The sequence below is a fragment of the Podarcis filfolensis genome (assembly GCF_964270895.1).
Source record: "Podarcis filfolensis genome assembly, chromosome: 13".
Lineage (NCBI taxonomy): Eukaryota > Metazoa > Chordata > Lepidosauria > Squamata > Lacertidae > Podarcis > Podarcis filfolensis.
The window spans coordinates 41,087,165-41,108,058 of NC_139615.1; the positions used below are offsets into that span (position 1 = coordinate 41,087,165).

General features: G+C 46.6%; 2 protein-coding genes across 3 annotated transcripts in view; one reads left to right on the plus strand and one right to left on the minus strand.

Moving 5' to 3' along the window:
• Positions 1-1,295: 1,295 nt before the first annotated feature.
• Positions 1,296-11,006, plus strand: HIGD1B (HIG1 hypoxia inducible domain family member 1B). 2 transcript variants are annotated; one of them, XM_083583747.1, is made up of 5 exons: positions 1,296-1,493; positions 2,770-2,847; positions 4,579-4,681; positions 8,901-9,035; positions 10,157-11,006. In XM_083583747.1, the coding sequence occupies exons 3-5, from the start codon at positions 4,585-4,587 to the stop codon at positions 10,201-10,203; spliced, it is 279 nt and encodes a 92-aa protein (XP_083439873.1). In that variant the 5' UTR covers positions 1,296-1,493; positions 2,770-2,847; positions 4,579-4,584; the 3' UTR covers positions 10,204-11,006. The 2 variants fall into 2 exon arrangements, with proteins under 2 accessions (XP_083439873.1, XP_083439872.1); XM_083583746.1 differs by lacking the exon at positions 1,296-1,493 and adding an exon at positions 2,481-2,651.
• Positions 11,007-13,656: 2,650 nt separating this feature from the next.
• The window catches only part of EFTUD2 (elongation factor Tu GTP binding domain containing 2), a 28,655-nt gene continuing 21,417 nt past the window's right edge, over positions 13,657-20,894 (minus strand). The window contains exons 22-28 of the mRNA XM_083582621.1: positions 20,636-20,762; positions 19,901-19,988; positions 17,783-17,901; positions 16,908-17,002; positions 15,934-16,087; positions 14,659-14,766; positions 13,657-14,531 (exon numbers count right to left, since the gene is read on the minus strand). Coding sequence (XP_083438747.1) covers positions 14,436-14,531; positions 14,659-14,766; positions 15,934-16,087; positions 16,908-17,002; positions 17,783-17,901; positions 19,901-19,988; positions 20,636-20,762 — 787 coding nt within the window. The 3' untranslated portion in view covers positions 13,657-14,435. The remainder of the gene's footprint in view (positions 14,532-14,658; positions 14,767-15,933; positions 16,088-16,907; positions 17,003-17,782; positions 17,902-19,900; positions 19,989-20,635; positions 20,763-20,894) is intronic.

Genomic DNA, 20,894 nt, shown 5'->3' on the forward strand with positions numbered 1-20,894 from the left:
CATCTGGCGAGCCAGCGCAGCACACGGAACGCCATTTACCTTCCCGCTATTAAGCGGTCCCTATTTATCTACTTGCACCCGAGGGTGCTTTCGAACTGCTAGGTTGGCAGGCGCTGGGACCGAGCGACGGGAGCGCACCCCGCCGCAGGGATTCGAACCGCCGACCTTTTGATTGGCAAGTCCTAGGCGCTGAGGCTTTAACCCACAGCGCCACCCGCGTCCCCATTATTATTATTATTATTATTATTATTATTATTATTAATTGTTTGTACTCAGCACATCTGACTCAGTTGGCCAGGCCACCCTGGGTAGCTTCCAGAACATATAAAAATATAATAAAATATTAAATATTAAAAAACTTTCCTATATAGGGGCTGCCTTCAGATGTCTTCTAAAGGATGTATAGTTCACTTAGCTCCAACCAGCTCTCTGCATCACTCAGACAAAACTAACCTTAGCAATGGCAAATAGGCCCTTCCTATGTGTTATTTAGGGACACAGGTGGCGCGGTGGGTTAAACCACAGAGCCTAGGACTTGCCGATCAGAAGGTCGGCGGTTCGAATCCCCGCGACGGGGTGAGCTCCCGTTGCTCGGTCCCTTCTCCTGCCAACCTAGCAGTTCGAAAGCACACCAGTACAAGTAGATAAATAGGTATCACTGCAGCGGGAAGGTAAATGGCGTTTCTGTGCGCTGCTCTGGTTCGCCAGAAGCGGCTTAGTCCTGCTGGCCACATGACCCGGAAGCTGTACGCCGACTCCCTTGGCCAATAAAGCGAGATGAGCACCACAACCCCAGAGTCGGTCACAACTGGACCTAATGGTCAGGGGTCCCTTTACCTTTGCCTATGTGTTATTTGGGCAGAAAAACCATGTGACTGACATTAGGATATTTGGATTATTGAATATTAGGAGGTCTCTCAGATTTTCAGCCTCTGCTGGAAAGGCTCCCTATTTCTTTTGAGGGCTATACAGCAGCCAACATATCAGATTAGGAAGCATTACAGTGCTTCCTAATCAACTCTATACAGTGGTACCTCAGGTTACATATGCTTCAGGTTACATACACTTCAGGTTACAGACTCCGCTAACCCAGAAATAGTGCTTCAGGTAAAGAACTTTGCTTCAGGATGAGAACAGAAATCGTGCTCCACTGGCACGGCGGCAGCAGGCGGCCCCATTAGCTAAAGTGGTGCTTCAGGTTAAAAACAGTTTCAGGTTAAGTACGGACCTCCGGAATGAATTAAGTACTGTACTTAACCTGAGGTACCACTGTACTTGGAAGCCTTGAAGAGCAGCCCAGCACCTTGAGCATGCTCAGAACTGTTTCCTTGAAGGCAAGATCTCCTCATAACTTAACAGCATGTTCCGGTAACCAGAGAAGCAGCAGGGATTGTTTTCTACTTTGAGGAATTCTTTGTTTTCTGTAATATTTGTTTTGTGTTCTTGCCAGAGAGACAGCAAGCAAGCAAGGAAGCAAGAGTGGACAACACAGTGTGAGTCTTTTTCTATAATAAATATATATGCTATCTTTACTTAATCTTTTCACATTTATTTTTATGAAATGGATTGGGAAGATGAATGGAGGATGGCTTGTGTGCATGTTGCGACAAACTCTGCATTAACTGTTTCCCTGCATTCACTCATTAAAAGCTGCAGCAGTTTCTGGGTGGGTCAGAGCATGTTCATCTCAGCCATGTGCAATTACGGAGTGTTTTCCAAAGTAATATTCCCAGAAAAGGTATGTGGATCTGCTTTCAGCAAGTCCCTCCTCTAAGCTTACGTACGGAATATATTGAATACAGGGTGGAAGATAAGGTTGCTGCTATTTCTTGCTTGCCTTTTTGTGAGTTTGTCAGTGAACTTCTAAAATGAAACATTTGGGGCTCTATGCCTGTCTGGATATCACACTGATTGACTCCATATCCTTCCCCAAACCTGGAACTCTCCCTGATCTCAGACGTAAGAGGCTGGTTTATCATATCAGAGTGATGAGCAGATTATAATTTCACATTTCCCGCATTGCAAATAGCTTCTGCTGTGCCCTGGATCAAGTGAAACAGTATGTTTTCTCTCTCTATTGCCTGGAATGCTTTACACTTTTAATTTAGAGAAAAAACGTGTTTCATAGAGTTGGAAGGGACTCCAAGGATCATCCAGCCCAGCCTTTCCCAACCTGTGGGTCCCCAGATGTTGAACTGCAACTCCCATCACCCCTAGCTAGCAAGGCCAGAGCTCAGGGATGATGGGAGTTGTAGTCCAACAACATCTGGGGACCCACACGTTGAGAACTGCTAGCCCAACCCCTTGCAGTGCAGGAATATGCAGCTGTCCCTTATGGGATTGAACCTTGGAGTTATCAGCACTACACACTAACCAACTGAGCTTTGCTGTGGAGGACAATGGGCAGAGTAAGGGTTAAGGAGCAAGCAAGCAGATAGCAAGCTGTCAGCCATCTCCCCATCTCTTTACTTAAACATCAAGGAAACAGCTAGTGTGGGGACTTTGTTGTAACCTTAAAGTGAGAGGATGGGAAGAGACCCAAGCAGCCCTTGTCAAAACAACCGTATTTCCAAAAGACTTTGGGGAGATCTCTCCGTAGCAGCCGACAAGGCAGCAACCCATCAAACAGGCCGGTGACTTTAAGGAAGCAGGTGAGTCTCCAGGGGAGCTAGGCTGGCTATGTGCCCAACTTCATAGTCCCGGCCTTTGAAGGGCTCCCCAGACTGTGTCCACTTTAAAGTTTTTTTGTTTTTGCTTTTTTAAACCTAGGACAAGTTGGGGTTCTGAACTTGCCCATCAGTTGTTCACACCTGCACATCAGACCATCCAGAAGTCTTCTGCATCGTGGTGAGTGGGATTCTATTTATATTTAAATCATGGTAATTATTTCCAATGGAAGTGAGAGCTGGACCATAAAGAAGGCTGATCGCCGAAGAATTGATGCTTTTGAATTGTGGTGCTGGAGGAGACTCTTGAGAGTCCCATGGACAGCAAGAAGATCAAACCTATCCATTCTTCAGGAAATCAGCCCTGAGTGCTCACTGGAAGGACAGATCATGAAGCTGGGGCTCCCATACTTGGGCCACCTCATGAGAAGAGAAGACTCCCTGGAAAAGACCCTGATGTTGGGAAAGATGGAGGGCACAAGGAGAAGGGGACGACAGAGGACGAGATGGTTGGATAGTGTTCTTGAAGCTACTAATATGAGTTTGACCAAACTGCAGGAGGCAGTGGAAGACTGGAGTGCCTGGCGTGCTCTGGTCCATGGGGTCACGAAGAGTCGGACATGACTAAACAACTAAACAACAACAATTATTTCTAAATTGGCATCTATCTATCTATCTGCTTAGCACATGCAAAATGGTGTCCTCTTTTTTAGATGGCATGCTTCCTCTGTTTTGGCAGCACCGTTCTCTCTTGATGGTAATGCACAAGGGGCTGCCTAACTGGAGCCCTTGACACGAGGACACAATTGGATAAGATCTGGAAACACCAGTGTGTGTGCAGTCCTATATTGGAGCTTACCATTCTTTTGGGTAGTTCTGTTGTTGTTGTTCAGTTGTTTAGTTGTGTCCTACTCTTCGTGACCCCATGGACCAGAGCACGCCAGGCACTCCTGTCTTCTGCTGCCTCCCACAGTTTGGTCAAACTCATGCTGGTAGCTTTGAGAACACTGTCCAACCATCTCGTCCTCTATTGTCCCCTTCTCCTTGTGCCCTCCATCTTTCCCAACATCAGGGTCTTTTCCAGGGTGTCTTCTCTTCTCATGAGGTGGCCAAAGTATTGGAGCCTCAGCTTGAGGATCTGTTGATAGCTTTTCAATATTCCAACATAAGAGATGTTCCTGGCTGCCAGTGGAAGCTCCCACCCTTTTCCCAGTCTTAGTCCGTTTCAATTTTCCAGCTCATCCATGCCTGGGATAGTTCAGATTATTTTTGAGTCCTAGCAGATATTAAGCAGACTTCATGTGGCTTGTTCCAAGAGATGCTTATACAAACATTGAGTTCTTTATAGCAATTAGGGTTGCAGGGGTGCCAACTTGAAAATATTGCAGGGGGGGTTTCAGGTAAGCCCCCGTCCCACATAATCGATCACACGATGCAGTGCACATACACCATTTGAATGGCAATGCCCATCATTTTTTGGGGGCCCCAGCTCCCTCAAATATTTTATTGGGGGGCTGAAGTTCCCTCGGCCCCTAGAAGTTGGCTCCTATGGGGGGGTGTATACTCCATTTGGACCAAACATCAGTTTCCTGCCTGTTGTGGAAGTACCTTAATGGGTTTTGTTTGGGTATTTTGTTGCTGTTATTGATACCAATTTTTGTATCTTCATTTTTTAATCTTATTATGACGTATGTGGAAATTGTTAAGTTTGGTTGCGAAGTTTTTCATGCACTTTATTCATTGTTTAGGACTACTTTTGTTATGTTATGTACACCTTAACTATGCTTTAACTGTGGAAAGGTGGCCTACGAATGAAATGAGGACGACGCAAGGATCTTTACAGTGAAATTTGACAAAGATTAGGTAGTAATTTTTCTCTTCGGTTCTGTATCTTTGAAATTGATTTCTACAGCGCTCAATGTCAACTGACAAGGACAGCTGGATTCCAGAAAATGAAACCACGGTTAGTGCCAAACTCTTTCAAAAGGCACGGAACAGCCCTCTGGTGCCAGCTGGTAAGTTTGGGGAGCCTGAAGTGCCTCTCTGTAGGAATCTGTGCGTGATCGTCTCTTAGCTCAACTGCAGAGGGGGAAGAACCAAGGATGTTCCCACTGGTCAAGAAAGGCAGGGAACCAAATGTGGTCTGAAGACTCACGTCTACGACTCAAATCTATGTAAGGCATCAAAGAGGGGTGGAGTGGGAGGGGGAAACTTTAAAAGAGTAATATACAAATTATTCTTTTAAGGATAGAGCTACCAGCCATGATGGCTATATTCTGATAGTTGCTGGGGATCACAAGCAGAGACTGTTGCTGCTACAATCGGGTCTTGATTCTGGTCTTCTCAAGAGACATCTGGTTGGCCACTGTGAAACAGGAAGTTAGACTAGATGGGATTCCACACCCTCCAACATTTCTTTGATGAAAATAGGGACGTCCTAGTCAATAAATAGGGACGCGGGTGAAGCTGTGGGTTAAACCACAGAGCCTAGGACTTGCCGATCAGAATCCCCGCGACGGGGTGAGCTCCCATTGCTCGGTCCCTGCTCCTGCCAACCTAGCAGTTCGAAAGCATGTCAAAGCGCAAGTAGATAAATAGGTACCGCTCCGGTGGGAAGGTAAAACGGCATTTCCGTGTGCTGCTCTGGTTTGCCAGAAGCGGCTTAGTCATGCTGGCCACATGACCTGGAAGCTGTACGCCGGCTCCCTCGGCCAATAAAGCGAGATGAGCGCCGCAACCCCAGAGTTGGCCACGACTGGACCTTATGGTCAGGGGTCCCTTTACCTTTACCTATTCAATAAATAATAGTAATAATACCCCACCCATCTAACTAGATTGCCCCAGCCATTCTAGGTGGCTTCCAATATATATGAAATATATACAAAAACAATAAAACATTAAACATTAAAAAACCTCTCTATACAGGGCTGCCTTCAGATGTCTTCTAAAGGCTGTATAGCTAATAATAATAAATTATTATTATTATTATTAATACCCTGCCTATCTGGCTGGGTTTCCCCAGTCACTCTGTGCGGCTCCCAACAAAATATTTAAAACACGATAAAACATCAAACATTAAAAACTTCCCTAAACAGGGCTGCCTTCAGTTGTCTCCTAAAAGTCAGGCAGTCTGCCTGGTTCCCTATAACCTCACTTCTCACAGGGAGGGAACCGTCGGAAGACCCTCAGAGCTGGACCTCAATGTCCGGGCTGAACAATGGGGGTGGAGATGCTCCTTCAAGTATACTGGGCTGAGGCTGTTTACTTATCTCCTTGGCTTGGGGGTGGGGGTCACATAACTCTATAACCCATTACTCTGATGAAAACAGGGACGTCCTAAGGAAAAGCAGGATGTTCTGGGATCAAATCAGAAACTGGGATGGCTTCTGCAAATCCAAGAAGATAGGGACACTTGGAGGGTCTGGAATTCTGGTCTGATCCAACCGGGGTCTTTTAATGGGACTACAGGTGTGCCGTGTGGGAAATGTGGCCTTTTGAACATATGAAACTGCTTTTTACAAACTGTTGGTCTATTCAGCCTAGTGGTGGGAGATCTGTGGCCCTCCCTGTGCATGCACAACTCCTGATCATTGGCTATGGTGGCTGAGGCAAGCTGGCATCTGGGGAGCCAGATGTTCCTCAGCCCTGATCTAACCCAACATTGCCTACTGACAGTGCTGTAGCTATGAGGGGAGATAGCTAGGTTCTTTTGCCCTGGTGGAGCCTCGAGAGGGGTGCCATTGAAGTTCCCAGCCTGTGTGCACGCGTAAATGCAGATGGGGGGTGCCAAACTGGGTCTTTGACCCGGGGGAAATAAAGCCTAGTTTCGCTCCTGCCTATGATCTTCCAAGACTGGAAGCCTTTAGCTGCCTCAGCTGAATCCTAAGACCTTCTGCCTACAAAGCGTCTGAAGGAGCGTCTCCACCCCCATCGTTCTGCCCGGACACTGAGGTCCAGCTCTGAGGGCCTTCTGGCGGTTCCCTCGCTGCGAGAAGCCAAGTTACAGGGAACCAGGCAGAGGGCCTTCTCGGTAGTGGCACCCACCCTGTGGAACGCCTTCCCACCAGATGTCGAAGAGAAAAATAACTACCAGACTTTTAGAAGACATCTGAAGGCAGTCCTGTTTAGGGAAGCTTTTAATGTTTAATAGACTATTGTATTTTAATATTCTGTTGGAAGCCACCCAGAGTGGCTGGGGAAACCCAGCCAGATGGGCGGGGCATAAATAATAAACTATTATTATATTATTACTACTGTATTATTATTATTGCAAAGTACATCCTTTGCCACTGCATTCTTTCGGTTGCTTTCAAAGCATATTTGCTGTTGCTCTTTGCTGTCTCTGGCAAACAGCCTTGACCCCAACCCCCCAAAAAACTTTTTCTCTGAAACTGAATGACACAAAAAAGAAAAAAGGGGGGGGAGAGCTGGACACAGTTCTATCTTCACCAAAAATCATGGATAAACAGCCTGCAAATATTTTAATTGTTTACAGTGCTCCCAGCAAAGGGAGAAACAATCCACGCAAAGATGTGAATAGCCCGACATCTAAAACTACATTGAGCATTAGATTCAAGCTCATTTCTTATTGGTGTTATATGCAACCATTCAACACATAGGCAATAAAGAAATTATTCGGGTGAGTCTCCTAAGTGGGGAACGAGCCTAGTATTGCAATAGGCTGCTTAAAAGGAGGGTCAGATGCTTTCTTCCTTGGAGTTTGGACAAGTATCAGTCCTGCCGATGGCAGTAAAGGGTAAAGGGACCCCTGACCATTAGGTCCAGTCGTGGACGACTCTGGGGTTGTGGCGCTCATCTTACTTTATTGGCTGAGGGAGCCAGCTTCCGGGTCATGTGGCCAGCATGACTAAGCAGCTTCTGGCGAACCAGAGCAGTGCACGGAAACACCGTTTACCTTCCCGCCGGAGCGGTACCTCTTTATCTACTTGCACTTTGACGTGCTTTCGAACTGCTAGGTTGGCAGGAGCAGGGACCGAGCAACGGGAGCTCACCCCGTCGCGGGGATTTGAACCGCCGACCTTCTGATCAGCAAGCTCTAGGCTCTATGGTTTAACCCACAGCACCACCCGCATCCCGTCTACTGGCAGTATATGCTGCCATTTGTCTGTCTCGAGAGACAATGGAGTGTGCCTCTAAGGAAGAAGCCAAACTGCTGCATTAGCAGCACTGAAGTGACCTCCCTAGGGCCCAAGCCTGGGTAGGGTGTATGGAGGTCCTGGACTGCTGAGACAACAAGACTTCACTGATATGCTCCAAAGGAAAGCAGAGCAATACGTTTGGCACCAGCTTGGCTGCAGGAGTTGCTAGAAAGAGGCATGCATGTCGCCATCGGGACTCTGCTCTGGATCTGTGTAGGGTTTACTCCTTAGCCTTTTCTTCTCCCAAAGATACCACGTAAGGAAAAGGAGGTTGAGGATCAGAGTTAAGGCAGTACAGTGGCTGGCGCTGTGGTCTAAACTACTGAGCCTCTTGGGCTTACTGATCAGAAGGTCAGCGGTTCAAATCCCTGTGACGGGGTGAGCTCTGTCCTAGCTCCTGCCAATCTGGCAGTTCGAAAGCACACCAGTGCAAGTAGATAAATAGGTACCACTGTGGTGGGAAGGTAAATGGTGTTTTGGTGTGCTCTGGCACTTGTCACGGTCCTCCGTGTGCCAGTAGAGGTTTAGTCATGCTGGCCACATGAGCTGGAAAACTGTCTGTGGACAAACGCCGGCTCCCTTGGCGTGAAAGCGATGGACTTAACCATCCAGAGGTCCTTTACCTTTACCTTATCTACTCCTTAAGCTTTTCTTCTCCCAAAGATACCCCATAAGGAAAAGGAGGTTGAGGATCAGAGTTAGTATAGGCAGTATAAAGGTAAAGGGATCCTTGACCATTAGGTCCAGTTGTGGCCGACTCAGGGGTTGCGACGCTCACCTCGCTTTATCGGCCGAGGGAGCCGGCGTACAGCTTCCGGGTCATGTGGCCAGCATGACTAAGCTGCTTCTGGCGAACCAGAGCAGCGCACGGAAACACTGTTTACCTTCCCGCCAGAGCAGTACCTATTTATCTACTTGCACTTTGATGTGCTTTCGAACTGCTAGGTTGGAAGGTATAGGTCTTTAGGTATAGGCAGTATAGAAAGTGCCTTACCCGAAGGAGGTGGGACAGGCTACTGGACTTGCACAGGGACTTCTTCAGAGATATGGTTCTATGGCTTCTTTGACCTTGCAGGCATGATGGGGTTTGTGGTTGTGGCAGCCTACGGAATTTACCGGCTGAAGGCAAGGGGGAATATGAAGATGTCTGTCCACCTGATTCACACTCGGGTAGCTGCCCAGGCCTGTGTGGTTGGAGCCATAACACTTGGTAAGGCGGGGATGAAGAGAAGGGAGGCGTTAAGCACTGGGCGTGGGAGCAGGAGAGGACCTGATTTTGCAGCTGCAATGACTGCCAGAGGGCAAGGTCTTGCATGGGTACCAGGTCTTCTGGAATGATTATCCCGGGGGGCGGGAGGGGGCGCTGAGCCTTTAACCCTTTGGTTCACATAAACATCATTCCTCAGTGTGCAAATGGCCCAGCGTGACTCCCTGCCACAGATAGAGCATCCAAGTCAGTTTGCTGAACATGCAAACTAAACTTTATCTTCCACACTGGTCTTGGGAGAGGGGTGCAGTTCTTTGCCTCTGTGGGGAAAGTGCCCCTCCAAGGACAGTTCAGTGTACTGTACCCTCAGTGGTCAAGATTAATTAAGCTTCACTCATCTAGGTTTGGAAGCGGCACTTCCTGTACCGTGAAAGCCCAACGAGTCTGAATTGAAAATGTCTAGTAAATCAGAGATTGGCAGTTGGGTTCCTATTGAGGGTATCTGGCGAGCCAACTGGACAGTGATGAGGAACTGAGGATTGGAGTGTCATTCTGTGATATTATGGCAGTGGGCAAAGCTATATTGTCACTTTTGAATAAATGTGTTTTAATTTTTTTTTTAAAAAAAGAGAATTACAAAACAGCAGAGAGTAAGGAGATACTGCAGCAGGCCGCCCACAAAACAGAAAATAACTTGTAGAAAAGATTTGCTGTTTTCCTTGAAAGCCAGAGGAGCAGAAGCCAGGTTCGATTCCGACCAAGAACATTTTGTTAAGGCAATTCTGCAATCGGGCCCAAGACTGCACGGGGCAATATTGCGCCGGATAAAGAATGCCGAGACTTCCAGCATTTAGAAAACGTTTCTCTAGCCATTAGAGCTGGAAAGCTCAGTTTGAAAAGGAGTCAGAAATGCCAGGAGGGAATAAGCGAGCCATCCAATCGCCCTGCAAGGCTTGCGAGGGTAGAAAGGGGCGGCCATTTGCTGCTTTGCATAATTCCTTGCCCCTCCTGACTAGCAAAAGCAGCACCAAGCCAACTTCCATGTTGGAGACAAAAATCTGTTTTCTCTACAGGCCGTATTCCAATTGTCTCCTCTGCGCCAACTCTTTTGCTCTCTCTCCTAGGCGCTGTCTACAGCATGTACAAAGACCACTTCCCCAAACAAAAATAGATGAGGCATTGGTTTGTCCCTTCTCCCTGAATGGATCTGAATACCCCGGCGGCAACTCCAGCAGGGCTGCGAGATCATGTGGTTTGCTCTAGCAAGAGAAAGAAGTCCCCTGCAGCCTCAGCTACTTACTGATACAGCTTATATATGTTCCCCTAAATTCCTGATGTACATGCATATATTTTTAAAGTTTTGAGAAGTGAAAGGGAATCCTTGTGGAAACAGAGGACTGCAAAAGACCCTCGAGGGATTATCGAGTAGCTAACGCCTCCCTTTGCCCAAGGAGAGGATAACAGTTGCCCAGTCTGCTTCTCCTGAAGCCATGTCCCCCTTCTTGCATTCTAAGTGTGACAATTGCCATCTTTCATCACACTGAAGTCCCTACCCTGCAGTTTCTAAAGAGGCAAAACAAACCCTCTCCAAATGCTACAAAATCTAATTCATAATAAAGCACGCGACTCCAGCACGGGTGTGCATAAAAAGGAAATTCACACTAACAAGTGAAGATTCGCTTGACTCTGGCTGCAAAAAATAATCCCCATTTTAATGCAAACTGAACTGCTTTTGTGAAGTGTCTGCTGTGTAATTTCCATTTTTTAAAAATTACCTCTGCACCTAAGCACCTAAGCACATTTTATAGCAGCTCTGTCCTGTATATGTATTAAGGGCAATATTAACATCCAATGTCACTATTTTAAATACAATTTAAAAATTACCTTGCTTGAAAAGGCATTAAAATGCACATATTTGGTAAGATGGCTTACAATGCCATTATTCATTCGAATAAACATTTCTTTGGACATTGATATATTTCTGCATGTGTACATTTGTAGACAGACCAATATTTTCAGCAGACCTTCTGGAAATGTGATATTCCAAGAGTAGGGAAAATTAATAGAAGATGACAGGGCTGGCTAAGTGCTTTTATACAGCTGAGACATGGAGGAATATAAATCTACACCCAACTAGTGAAATGCCACAGAAACAGAAGTAGACTTTTTTTGCTGTATGGTAGAAATGAAAAGAATTGCATGGGGCAGGGGGAGGGAGTATTCAAGTATTTTAAGAGGCAGGAATATCTGCTCCCTGCCCTGTCCACTTTTGTATTGATTTTTATACATCCATTTCCTGCTTTACTTCCCTTTCCTTCTAAACTTTTAAGTGCCAAATGGTGTAATCTTTTACCCCCATCGTCCAGCCAGGACACTGAGGTCCAGTGCTGAGGGCCTTCTGGCGGTTCCCTCACTGCGAGAAGTGAGGTTACAGGGTACCAGGCAGAGGGCCTTCTCCGTAGCGGCCCCTGCCCTGCGGAATGCCCTCCCATCAGATGTCAAGGAAATAAACAACTGCCTGATTTTTAGAAGTCATCTGAAGGCAGTTCTTAATGTGTGATGTTTTACTGTGGTTTTATAATTTGCTGGAAGCAACCTAGTCAGATTGGTGACATATAAATTATTATTATTATTAATTCCTCAAAGGGAAGCTGCTGTTCCAACCCCCTTATTGTGGTTGTCCTTTTATAAACCTTTATCACTTTTACAATATCCAATTAGAGGTATAGTAACCAGAACTTTCAAGTGTGGTCACACCACAATTTGTATCGTAGCATTATGGTATTTTGCAGTTTTATTTCCAATCCCTTTCCTCACTATCCATAACACGGAATTCAGATCTCTCACAGCAGCTCCACAATTGCGTCATTTCCATCAAGCGACCCATTACACAAAGGAAGATTTTTCTCCTGGATAGTCCATGATCAGCCCAGATCCCATAAGCATTTATGTGAAGTAGGGTTTCTTCCTGAATGTGCATGACTTTACATTTGCTTACATTGAATTACATTTGCCATTTCACTTCCCATTCACCCAGTTTGAAGAGATCCTTTCGGAGCTCCTGGCAACCATCCTTTTTTGTTCCTGCCACCCTGAACAATTTGCTGGTGTCATCTCAAGGCTCACCCCTAACTTCCGAGTTAAAAGCAGGGCCTGGGGAGCTGCTGTTATTCAGAGCAGACAGTACAGTGGTACTTCGGGTTACATATGCTTCAGGTTACAGACTCTGCTAACCCAGAAATAGTGCTTCAGGTTAAGAACTTTGCTTCAGGATGAGAACAGAAATTGTGCAGCGGTGGCGCAGTGGCAGCAGCAGGAGGCCCCATTAGCTAAAGTGGTGCTTCAGGTTAAGAACAGTTTCAGGTTAAGAACGGATCTCCGGAACGAATTAACTACTTAACCCGAGGTATCACTGTATACGCAAGTCTTGCCATCCGAACGCGACACGTTCTCAGGAAATCATTTGTCAGGTGAGCGTTTGCATAATGAGCCAACAATTTCCATGGCTTCCTATGGAAAATTTTCCAATGCGTTCCCAGCCACAGAATTTTGACCCCCAAATGATGAAAAAACTCCTCTGAAACCTTGCAAAAAGCAAACAAGGAAGGAAAAATCCTCTCTTATTTTTCTGATCCTTCCTGCTCACCATGGTGTCTGGTGACAAACAAGCAAAACACAATAAAATAAGACTTGTTTAAGGCTGCTTATTTGTTTACATTACTATGTGCGGGTCCAGTACCACTGAATCTATGGTTTGTATAATGAGGCTTGGATACTAATTCCTCATTGTTTGGATAAGTGAATTTTTGTATAATTTTCATTTGGATAGTGCAGGCATGCCCAAAGCCAGTTTCGGGGGCCTAATCTGGTTGGCTCAATCCTGGGGCAGTTTATTTCTTGGGGTAAAGGTAAAGGGACGCTGACCATTAGGTCCAGCCATGGCCGACTCTGGGGTTGGGGCGCTCATCTTGCTTTACTGGCTGAGGGAACCAGCATAAAGCTTCCGGGTCATGTGGCCAGCATGACCAAGCAGCTTCTGGCGAACCAGAGTAGGGCACAGAAACGCCGTTTACCTTCCCGCCAGAGTGGTACCTATTTATCTACTTGCACTTTGACGTGCTGAACTGCTAGGTTGGCAGGAGCAGGGACCGAGCAGCAGGAGCTCACCCTGTCACGGGGATTTGAACCGCCGACCTAGGCTCTGTGGTTTAACCCACAGCACCACCCACGTCCCATTTCTTGGGGTAAAATCATACAAAAAGTTCAACAACTTCAATCCTAAAAAAAAGGATAACTTTGGTCAGCCCTCACGGTCCTTCACTTCATCAAATCTGTCCCTCTTTGAAAAAAGTTTGGACACCACTGGGATAGTGAGACCTGCATGTGCTGGGCTAGGAAGGCTGACTCAGCAGAAGGCCTCTGCAAATTCTTCTCATTTGGAAGAGATTGCTAACAAAACTCAAGAAGCGGGTCAAAACACTTTGAAGTGGACATGTGGGATTTCCAGGGAAGCTTGGGGTGGGGCAGGAAAAGGAGAGAGAGCAGACAACACATGTGCAGTAGATCTCACTCATTCACTCACACCAACCGGCACAGAGAAGAACCAAGAAGTAGACCAGAATGGTTTTATCGTCACCTATTACAATTAAGTAAAAAATATTTATTCTCTGTACACTCCTGGCCCCCCTCCATGCCAAACACCCAATCAAATGGACAAAATCAAGCTTCAGAATGCTGGCAGCTTCACCGAAAGGAGGAGGTCTCTGCCGAAGCTTGTACAGGGATGGCAGCACATGCTTACTTGAAGAATTTTAAATAGCCAAGTGTTTGGGGTGGGTTCTTGCCCCTGTTCGCCATCCAAACAGGAACTGGTTGGCAAGGAATCACCTCTCCATAGGGGGAAGAGCATGAAGTCACAATTCAGTCTGACTGGGAAAGGCTACAATCCCCAAAAATATTTGATCAGCTCTGCCAGTGCTGCTTGGGAGGCGGATGGATGAGCACAGCGTGCAGAAATGTTTTGGAAACAAAAATAAAAAGCTGCTTTTATTAGGGAAAAGAGGATCACTGTGGGAAGCTAAGATGACTCAAGGATCAAATCTCCCAAGAGACCGAGTTCTCCTCACAGAGGCAGGTTTATGGGGATGCACAAGACATACTTGGTAAATCTGAAGTCTGGCCAAGAGAAGGCAGAAGGATCAGTGGAGTTTGTTCACAACATGGCAGGGAGCCTGCCTTGACAACACAAAACTTCTGTGGCAAACAGCTGCTTTGGCAGCAGGACTGCAGCCCTGAAAGACACACAGCAATGTCTTACACACAGGAAGTTAACATGGCAAGGAGGATGATACTGGAGTCTTGCCTGGGAAAATGCTGCTGCCCAGTAGGGGTGGGGCGGCCTGATCACATGGGGTAGTTCAGCACCACATCCTGTTTGGCCAGCTCCAGCAACATAGGATCGTCGAAGAACTTGCTGATGCTCACGTCCTCACTTAGCCCCTGAGGGAGAATAGGATGTCAAAGCATTAGACTGGAAGCAAGAGGAGGTGTGTGTGTGTGTTTATGCTTCATTGCAGGGCAAGAGCTGCAGAGGCCAGAGGAGGCAAACCCTAACCATAAGACTTACCTTCCTGCGCCTGGTTTTGATCATAAACTCTCTGGCCAGATGTGGGGCTGGCTGGGGCTCCAGAGGTCGAATCACAATGCTCTTGTCCAAGGGGTCACCAGGCACAATCTGAAATGTAAGGGGCATGCAGTATGTGTTAAGGAATTTTAAGTATCTTGGATTCCTAGGTGCACAGAGAATCCACAAATATCCATGATTCACACGGCACGTTAAGTGGAAATCTTGGAAGGCTTCCAGAGCATCACCAAAGTCATTTTAATAGACTTACAGACCTGGAAGGGACCAGAAAAGTCTTAGTACAGGATACACCCCCCCCCCACTCTGAACAGCATTCTCCACATCATACATCACACTACAGCCTCGCAACCTCTTACTGTTTTACATCTAAAAAAGGGCCTTACTAAAAAGGGGATCAACCAGCTATTTATATGGATCACAGGAATGGAGAAAGACAGAAGGAAGCAGGAGAGGCCTGTCCAGAGGGGTTATGACGACACAAGGTTTGAAATATTTGCAGCCCAGGAAGCATCACACTCTTCCACTGCTGCCGACATCTTCACAAGGACAAAAGAGGCAGGAGAAAAGCAGTGGGGCAGGTTGCAAAGAACCTTCCCCTAGCCACAGAGATAAGGAGGTAAGGACTTCAGTGCTGCACAGCACTTTTTTACCCCCCTCCCTTAAGTGGAATAAATTGCTGCAAAAAAGCAGAATGTACAGAAGCAAATGTGCCAATTTATATAAAGCAGGATATAGAATTCAATTTTTCTTTTTACATCCTTAATTTCTTTTTTACAAAGTAATAATCATAAATAAGAATAAAAATGTGCACCCCACAACCATTCCATTGTAACTATCCACTCTCCCAAAATTTCAACACCTCTTGCTATGGTTTGACGCCTTTCCGTTTCAACAGTGCAAATTCTACAAATGCCTTCCGTATCTCCTCAAAATAATTTCGCCTGCATATTCCCCGTCCTACCTTAATGGCACATGTTCATTTATCATTAATAGCTATATCCCACACCTCTTTATACCTTTCTTTCATTTTATATTCTGCTTGCCCCTTTCACTCCCAGAATTCACCTTCTCTTGACAAAGAATATGGGGTGCAAGGAGCACACAGTTCAAGTTAGGTGGACTTCCCGCTGCTCAAACAGGGGAGAACCTGCCTATGAATTAAAGAACTTGGCAGCCTGGGAATCTGAATGCAAAAACGAGACTTGGAGCACCGGCCTCTTCCTTTGCTATCTACCAATAAGCCCCTGCACCACTTACTTGCCAGTGGTGGAAGACAGACAGTGAGAATGCTTGTCCCTGGGTGTGTGTCCTGAGGTCTGTCTCAAACCCAAAGGAGTCAATAGCTGGGATGAAGGCTTTGATGGTGTACAGAGGGGAACCTGGGATTGGTGCATCTTGGGTCACGTGGCCTCTGCAAAAGAAAAAAAAGACATTAGTTTCCCCCTTGATTGCTTGCCAAAATGCCCCAATCCCAACTCAGGAGACTTGCCCCAGCGGGGGACAAAGGAAGCTGGCAAGTTTCAGCAGAGAAGTGGGCAAATAGGAAAGACTCACAAGCAGAGCTATGCAGTAACAACACGTGTAGTAAAACACAGAACTGAAATGGGATGTTTGGGATTTCTGGGGGAGAAAGAATAGGAATGTAAACATCTGAGGCAGACCAGCCCAACACCCTGTCTCCAGCATCAGATGCCCAGGAAAGGTTACAAGCAAGGCATGGTGGAGACAATCATTCCATTTGATCCCAGTAACTGGTACTCAGGTCAGAATGAGCTATTGTGGAGGAAACCAAAAAAAACAGCAGTCCCATCTCCTCTTCCTTCATGCAGACAAGAAAAGGACACCCAACCGCTTTCCTACTGTTACAGTGGTACCTCGGGTTACAGACGCTTCAGGTTACAGACTCCACTAACCCAGAAATAGTACCTCGGGTTAAGAACTTTGCTTCAGGATGAGAACAGAAATCGTGCTCCGGCGGCAGCAGCAGCGGGAGGCCCCATTAGCTAAAGTGGTGCTTCAGGTTAAGAACAGTTTCAGGTTAAGAACGGACCTCCAGAACGAATTAAGTTCTTAACCCGAGGTACCAATGTATTTCGGACTATACATTTCAACAGCTGAATTTCCACCAAATGTCGGCAGGCAACAGATCTCCGAGAACAAGCTAAAGGGGAGCATTTCGAACCTAAAGCAACACAGAAACTAAGCAGTTAACCAACATGGCTGCCACTCACCTGCGCCTGGCCAGGACCGTGTATACTGCAGAGACGCAATCCGCAGGGGCTTGGACTTCCACGAAGTAATATGGCTCCATTAACCGCGGGGTGGCCTGAGGAGGACAGAAGGAAGGAGTCTTTAGCATCAGCAGGTGACAGCAGCTTCTGGGTTCAGGAGCTCCTTCTTGTCTCCATTGCTGCTATTAGCAGACAGCACTAATAAACATGCCCTGATCAGATTTGGGGGGTGGGGACTGGCTTCCAAGTGCCTTTTGCACAGCAAAGAGTTCCAAGAGCTGCACATTACGAGGACAGGAGACAAGTTATCTTTCAGAGGGGCGGCAAGGGAACTGCAAAGGCCAGCTCAGAGGACATTACTGCGCCCATTTCCCTGCTGGTGCTAGTCAGCTGTGCCAAAAGAACAACCTCAAAGGAGAAAACCTGCTAGGATTTAACCTCCTTCCGTCGGGCCTGTAAGACAGAGCTATTCCGCCTGGCCTTTAATTTGAATTCAGCCTGATCTTTTACTTCCCTTCCCTCCCCTTCCCCTTTTATGAAGATGACCTGCTCTGAGACCCCAAGCTAATTCTCCCCTGGTCTCCTCGCTGGCCCGTAGGACCAATTCAGCCAGCTAACCCTGGGGATTATCTAATGCTTATTTCCCCTAAACTGATTTTTGAATTTTATTGTTATTCATGTTTTTATACTGTATTTTATGCTGATTTTATAATTAAGTGTTTTTAATTTGTTGTTAGCTGCCCTGAGCCCGGTTTTTGAACCGGGAAGGGCGGGGTATAAATAAAAAAATATTATTATTATTTTTTAATTATTATTATTATTATTAGGGCTCCTCGGGAGTGGGGACATGCGAGGCACTGCAGGGCGGTTCTTACCATGAGGAAGGCAGAATACACCACCCGCCTGGCTGTTGGGATGATCTGCCCACCTCCCCGGTGCAACGGTTCCTGGGCAATCACAGCGTCCAGGATCTTGAATTTCACATTGCGGATCACTGGGGTGAAAGGAAGCAAGGGATACCATGAGAGACGTGGGGTTGGAAAGGTTTTGGCTGGCAAGCCTACGCTCAGGCTGCGGGGACTCCGATCCCTCCCACAGTGGGCAGCCAAGAAGCAGATAAACAAGAAGAGTTCTTACCAAGTCATTTATTCAATATTCACACAGAAAGACAAAGGAATGCAGTCCTTAGAATAATGGCGATGCTCTGAGTAAAACCTCACCCCTGTCTCTCCTATTATATGTCATCCCTGCGTCAGCTGATCTGAGCTTTCTGTTCTACTACTCTCAATGCCCGCCTAGTCCTAGGAGAGGAGTCTTGGTTGACCACAAACTTGACATGAGCCAACAGTGTGACGCGGCAGCTAAAAAAGCCAATGCAATTCTGGGCTGCATCAATAGGAGTATAGCATCTAGATCAAGGGAAGTAATAGTGCCACTGTATTCTGCTCTGGTCAGACCTCACCTGGAGTACTGTGTCCAGTTCTGGGCACCACAGTTCAAGAAGGACAACTGACAAACTGGAACGTGTCCAGAGGAGGGCAACCAAAATGGTCAAAGACCTGGAAACGATGCCTTATGAGGAACGGCTAAGGGAGCTGGGCATGTTTAGCCTGGAGAAGAGGAGGTTAAGGGGTGATATGATAGCCATGTTCAAATATATAAAAGGATGTCACACAGAGGAGGGAGAAAGGTTGTTTTCTGCTGCTCCAGAGAAGTGGACACGGAGCAATGGATCCAAACTACAAGAAAGAAGATTCCACCTAAACATTAGGAAGAACTTCCTGACAGTAAGAGCTGTTCGACAGTGGAATTTGCTGCCAAGGAGTGTGGTGGAGTCTCCTTCTTTGGAGGTCTTTAAGCAGAGGCTTGACAACCATATGTCAGGACTGCTCTGATGGTGTTTCCTGCTTGGCAGGGGGTTGGACTCGATGGCCCTTGTGGTCTCTTCCAACTATGATTCTATGATTCTAGGGGGGTCAGGAATTCTTTTCAAAGAAACTGAATCTGTCAGCTGTCTCTCCTCTGGTTCTTTTTCTTCTTCCTGCTGTTCCTCTCCCAATATTTCCCAGCTTCTCCCCTCTGCAGCCTCTGAACTCTGACCTTCTCCAAACCACTGTTGTAAATCTACACTGCCCTCCTGTTCTTGGGAAGGTTCAGGAGAAAGGGGGGGCGGTCCCCACCATTCCTCCTCAGTCCAGCCCCTGACATCTACCAGGGAATTGCAGGAGACTTTAACCATATCCTTTTCCTTGTTGTTTTAGGTGAGTCTCAGCTTAATAATAATAATAGTTTTTTTATTTGCACCACGCCCATTTGACTGGGTTGCCTCAGCCAAACTGGGCGGCTTCCAACAAACAGAAAAGCATAATAAAACATCAAGCATTAGAAACTTCCCTGAACACGGCTGCCTTCAGATGTCTTCTAAAGGTTGTAACTCATCTTCTAGACATCTGAAGGGAGGGCATTCCACAGGGCGGGCACCACTACCGAGAAGTCCCTCTGCCTGGTTCCTTGTAGCTTTACTTCTTGCAGTGAGGGAACTTCCCGAAGGCCCTTTGTGCTGAATCTCACATTCTAAATTTTACACAAGTGAACTCTCTGCTGCTTAGTCTTTTTTTCCTGAGGTACAACAGAGAGTTCAAAAGCCCCCTAATTATTCAAAGGCTTTTTGAATCGCATTGACCACTGATAAAACCAAACACAAGCTAAACCTCTGTTTGCTTCTGTCTCCAATTTCTTTGTGCATTCCTGAGCCATAGTCCAAACAAGAACAAATTAGGAAAAGGCTCTGGATTAATCTCTGGGAAAAGTTCACATTTCCCTAGAGGAATCTGGGAACGAGTCACGAGGCCGCTGCTGAGAAAAGCCTGGAGTCACTGTCATTTGAGACCCACTAAGATGCGACAGTTTCATTTTTGGTAGAAAACGCAGCTTGGGTGGGATGGATCTGAAAATCTCTAAGACAAGTTAATTTTTCTAGATCTTTTACTTACACTCATCACAAAGGGGCCCTTCCCTGGTCCCCCACTGAAAGCCCTGCACGATGCTGTCCTTCACGGAACCCAAGAGGGTTTTGTCAACCTGTAAAAGAAGAAAAACACACATAGCAGCTGAAGTAGCAAGTAGCAGCAAGGAGAAATTAATCTCTGTGTGCGAACTGGAATATGTGGCACTGAAGCTCCCTCTGCAGAAAATTTACAGGCAGGGGAGAGAGTGGTGAAACACAGCCACGAGGTCAGTCCAAGGTCCCTTAGGAAGTTGGAGCTAAAAGGCTTTACAGACAGAGTGTCCTTCCTTTTTCACATCTGCTTGCTCTACCAGTGCAGCAGACCAGGTGACCTGCTTGCATCTCCATACAAGCAGGAGAAAGGCTGGCTTCAGGGGCGAAATGGGAGTCATCTCTTAGTCCCGCCTCGAGCCAAGACTTTCTTCAAATGAGTCTGTCTGGGTGGAGTGCAGAGCACGCCAGTGTTCTGGACCACTGGCTTGCAACACGTAGGGAGAAATTCTGAGGACAAATACAGCTTTTCCTAAGCCGTGTGATTCCCCCACCCCAATTCTCCATGAGCATCATCTGCACAATTTATTTCAGGGTTCACAGGATCTGATAATTCTTGGATGTGAAATCTCTTGATACCTGGGCTGCAAAACTGAAGTAGTCCTAGGTAAGAGTCATTTGATCGCTGCAGGCTAAAAACCAACCCAAATCTCTCTGGCAGGGTCCTTACCTCTGAGGGCAGGGTGTCATCCACCAGGATGTTTGGTCCAGTAGCATCAGGCCCAAAGGCCCAGATGGAACGGGCGGCCAGCAAATCCCAGTCATATTTGGTCTGGAAAAACTCACCCAACTTTTTCCTAAAGGGAAGAGATATGCAAACATTGAAGGAACTCAAGTACTAACTGGTTTAACCTTCTCACCAACCCCTCTCCAAATGTGCAATGAATCAATATCTGATAGACACTTGTCTACTTTCCCCGTACACATTT

Bases quoted from the DNA above. Each gene is read 5' to 3' on its own strand.
- HIGD1B (XM_083583747.1), top strand. From the start codon at position 4,585: ATGTCAACTGACAAGGACAGCTGGATTCCAGAAAATGAAACCACGGTT. The intron at 4,682-8,900 runs GTAAGTTTGGGG...TTGACCTTGCAG, and splicing joins CAGCCCTCTGGTGCCAGCTG to GCATGATGGGGTTTGTGGTT. The intron at 9,036-10,156 runs GTAAGGCGGGGA...TCTCTCTCCTAG, and splicing joins GGTTGGAGCCATAACACTTG to GCGCTGTCTACAGCATGTAC.